The 3,579-nt window shown below is 74.7% G+C and overlaps 2 protein-coding genes across 2 annotated transcripts in view; one reads left to right on the forward strand and one right to left on the reverse strand.

The window, feature by feature from the left end:
• The first annotated feature begins 878 nt into the window (after positions 1-878).
• Positions 879-2,479, forward strand: ZBTB3 (zinc finger and BTB domain containing 3). The gene has a single exon (XM_035314206.1). It carries the CDS (start codon positions 949-951, stop codon positions 2,173-2,175), a length of 1,227 nt encoding a protein of 408 aa, XP_035170097.1. The 5' UTR covers positions 879-948; the 3' UTR covers positions 2,176-2,479.
• A 245-nt stretch (positions 2,480-2,724) lies between these two features.
• The window catches only part of RCE1 (Ras converting CAAX endopeptidase 1), a gene marked incomplete at its 5' end in the record, with an annotated part of 1,994 nt that continues 1,139 nt past the window's right edge, over positions 2,725-3,579 (reverse strand). The window contains 3 exons of the mRNA XM_035314207.1: positions 2,725-2,951; positions 3,050-3,121; positions 3,211-3,378. Of these exons, the coding sequence (XP_035170098.1) occupies positions 2,725-2,951; positions 3,050-3,121; positions 3,211-3,378 (467 nt within the window). The remainder of the gene's footprint in view (positions 2,952-3,049; positions 3,122-3,210; positions 3,379-3,579) is intronic.

The following is a 3,579-nucleotide window of genomic DNA, read 5'->3' on the forward strand; positions in this document are numbered from 1 at the left end:
GGGGGTTGGGGGGGTCTTGGAGCAATGAGAGCTAGAACGAGGCGGGGTGGGAGCAACCGGGACTGGACTGGGGGGGGGCTGGGTGTAGCTGGGGGGGGCGGGTAGAACCGGGGAGCCCCACGTAGAACCGGGGCCGGACCGGGGGGGTCCGGGGGGAGGCCGGGCGTAACTGGGGGAGTCCGGGCAAAACCGGGACGGGGCCGGGAACAGCCGGGACGGAGCTGGGAGGGTCTTGGAGCAACAGGGGCCGGACCGGGGGGGTCCGGGGGCAGCTGGAGCTGGATCGGGGGGGTCCAGGTGTAACCTGGGGGGGCCGGGCAGAATCGGGGCTGGACCGGGCGGGTCTGGGCGTAACCAGGGGGTGTCCGGGAGCAACTGGGAGTGTACGGGAGGGATCTGGGTAGAACCGGGGCCGGACCGGGGGGGGTCCGGGAGCAAGCGGGGCTGGGACAGGGAGGCCCAAACGTGCCCGGGGGGGGCGGGGACCAGCCTGCGGGGCCTCGGCCTTGGTCCCGGGGGCTCCGTGGCGTTGGGATGCGCCCGGTGCAGGGTGCGCGGGGCGGGGGGGGGGGGCAGCCGGCCAATGAACGCGAGGTAAAGCCGGAGTGACAGCGCTGAGTACCCAATCACAAGCAGCCTCCCGGCCCTCTCGGGGTTTCCCTAGCAACGCCCCTCCTCGGCTGCCATGGCAACCGAGGCCCGCCCCTTCCTCCGCCGGGAGGGCGGGAGCAGGTGCCGCACGGATGAGTGGCGTTAGCAAAGAACCAATCGGCGTGCTCCAACAGCCTACCGATATGAGCGGCAGGTGCGGAGACCAATAGGAGCGGAGCAAAGAAGAGCCAGGCGGCCAATCGGAGCGGGGGCGGGGCGGCGGCTTTGTGGGGAGCGGGGCCGGGCCCGAGCGGCGGAGCCAGGCCCGGAGCCGGGCCGGGAGCCCGAGGCCCCGCCATGGAGTTCCCGGAGCACAGCCGGCAGCTGCTGCGGGGGCTGCGGGAGCAGCGGGCTCAGGGCTTCCTGTGCGACTGCACCGTGCTGGTGGGCAGCGCCCCGTTCCCGGCGCACCGCGCCGTGCTGGCGGCCTGCAGCGCCTTCTTCCACATGTGCTACGCCGAGCGGCTGGACAAGGGCGAGCTGGTGCGGCTCAACAGCGAGATCGTGACGCCGCCCGCCTTCGGGCTGCTGCTCGAGTTCATGTACGAGGGGCGTCTGGCGCTGGCCGCCACGCCGCTGGAGGACGTGCTGGCGGCCGCCAGCTACCTGCACATGAACGACGTGGTCAAGCTCTGCAAGAAGAAGCTGCAGGCCAGGGCCCCGGCCGAGGCCGACAGCACCAAGCGGGAGGAGGAGGAGGAGGAGGACGACGACCCCCCCGGCAGCCCCCCGCTGCCGCCCGCCGCCCTCCCGCAGCGCCCGGCCAGCCCCGGGGCGCCGCCGCCGCCGCTGCTCTCGGTGCCCCCGGGCTCGGTCGGCCAGGCCGGGGAGGAGCAGCGGGCCCTGGCGCCCCCCGAGCCGCCCGCGGCCTGCGTGGACGTGGCCGACACCACGCAGCCCGGCGTGGAGGGAGACTGGCCCCCCCGCGCGGCCCCCCCGGACCTTTCGCTCCCCAGCCCCAGCAGCTCGACGGAGGCCGCCCCGCGGCCCGCTTTCCCCGGGGCCGAGCTGCCGGCCCCGGGGGAGCTTTGCGCAGGGCCCTGGGCGCCCGCCGCTCCCGTGGGGCTGTTGCCCGCCGCCGTCAAGGCGGAGGCCATCGTCATCTCCGACGAGGAGCCCGAGGCGGGTGCCCGCCGCCCTGGAGGCCTCTTCCCGGGGCCGGCGCGGGGTCCCCGGGGGGCGGCGGCGGCGGCCTTCGGGGAGGCGGCAGGGGAGCCGCTGGCCTTCGGGCTGCCGGCGCTGCGGGAGCCGCTGTTCCTGCCGCCGCTGGAGGGGCGCGGGGGCTTCGGGCTGTTCGCCGAGGAGGCGCCGACGTGCCCGACGTGTGGGAAGACCTTCTCGTGCTCCTACACGCTGCGCCGCCACGCCACAGTGCACACGCGGGAGCGCCCCTACGAGTGCCGCCACTGCCTGCGCAGCTACACGCAGTCCGGGGACCTCTACCGGCACATCCGCAAGGCGCACAGCCACGGGCCGCCCGCGCACCGGGGCCGCACCGACAGCGACCACGGCAACCCGCCGTAGCGGGACCAGGCTGGCGAGCGGGCGGGCGCTAGGACCCGGGGGAGGCCCGCGGCCGCCAGGGCGGGGCCGGAGCGGCGGGTGGGCGGAGCCTGCGCTGGGGTGGGCGGGGCCGGACGGCGAGGGGCGGAGCGGGTGTACGGAGGTCACGTGGGCTGTAATAAAGCGCGGCTCGTAACGGGCGGTGGGTTGTGCCTAGGGGGGCGGGGCTTGGAGCCACGCCCACGTCGTCCTCCCATTGGCTGCCATCAGTGTGGGTGCTCGGCTGCCCTCACGGGCCAGGTCTGCGCATGCGCGGAGAGTCAGCGCCGCCGCTCCCCCGCCTCCCCCCGGGGGAGCGGCGGGTTCGAATCCCGGCCCCGGCTCCAATCCCGGCCTCCCCCCCTACCAAACCCCGCGCAGCCTCCCCCCAGCCCGGTGCCCCCCCCAGCAACGCACCCGGACGCTTAAAAGCACTTTAATCACAAAAATAGAGCTCTCTCCGCGGCGGCACCTATAAAAAGGGGGGTCGGGGACATGGTGGGGGGGGGGGGCGAGCGCCCCAAACCCGGGTCAGGAGCAGGCGTGGGGGGCGCCCGGGTGGGGGGCGCAGGCCGGGCCCCCCCCGCCGAAGAAGGAGGGCTCGGTGAGGGGGTGCAGCAGCAGCAGGAAGAGCAGCACCCCCAGCAGGTAGCAGGGGAGCAGGGCCCGGCGCCGGGGGTGCTCCAGGGCCGCCCCCACGGCCGGGAAGCCCATGGAGTTGCAGAAGGAGTGGCACAGCACCGGGCCCGCCAGGTGGCCTGCAGGACGGACGGGGGGGCGGGGGGGGGGGGGGGCAGGGGGGTGGTTTCCCCCCCCCCCCCCCCCCCCCCGGCCCCCCCCCCCCCCCCAGTCCTACCTGCCGACATGAAGATGCTGCCAACAGAGCCCTGGCGGAAGCGGAGCTGCTCGATGACATGGTGGAAATGGGCTGGGGAGCAAGGGAGGGGTGAGGGGGGGGGGCACAAAGGGAATTTGGGGGGGGGGGGGGGGGGGGGTTCGGGGGGGCGCCACGCTCACCCACGCCGAAGAAGAGGGGGCAGGTGAGGACGGCGGGGCCAGGGCCGGTACAGGGCACCAGCATGGGCAGCATGCAGGCGCGGAAGACGAGCTCCTCGGTGAGCGGGGCCACCACCTGGTTCCGCAGCCAGCGCACGTCGCCCAGGCACAGCGCCCAGAGCCGGGGGTCTGCGGGCACGGAAGCACTGCCACCCCAAAACCCACCCCTGTCCCCCCCACAACCTGCACCCCCCAAACCCACCCCGTGCCCCCCCCAAAACCACCCGTCCCCCAAACCTGCCCCTCCCGTTCTCCCAAAACCTGCCCCGTGCTCCAAAAACCTGCCCCCATGCACCCCCAAAACCCACCCCCTTCCCCAAACCTGCCCCC

Source organism: Oxyura jamaicensis, unplaced genomic scaffold, assembly GCF_011077185.1.
Source record: "Oxyura jamaicensis isolate SHBP4307 breed ruddy duck unplaced genomic scaffold, BPBGC_Ojam_1.0 oxyUn_random_OJ71387, whole genome shotgun sequence".
Lineage (NCBI taxonomy): Eukaryota > Metazoa > Chordata > Aves > Anseriformes > Anatidae > Oxyura > Oxyura jamaicensis.

Coding starts and splice junctions, on each gene's coding strand:
- ZBTB3 (XM_035314206.1), top strand. CDS start 949: ATGGAGTTCCCGGAGCACAGCCGGCAGCTGCTGCGGGGGCTGCGGGAG.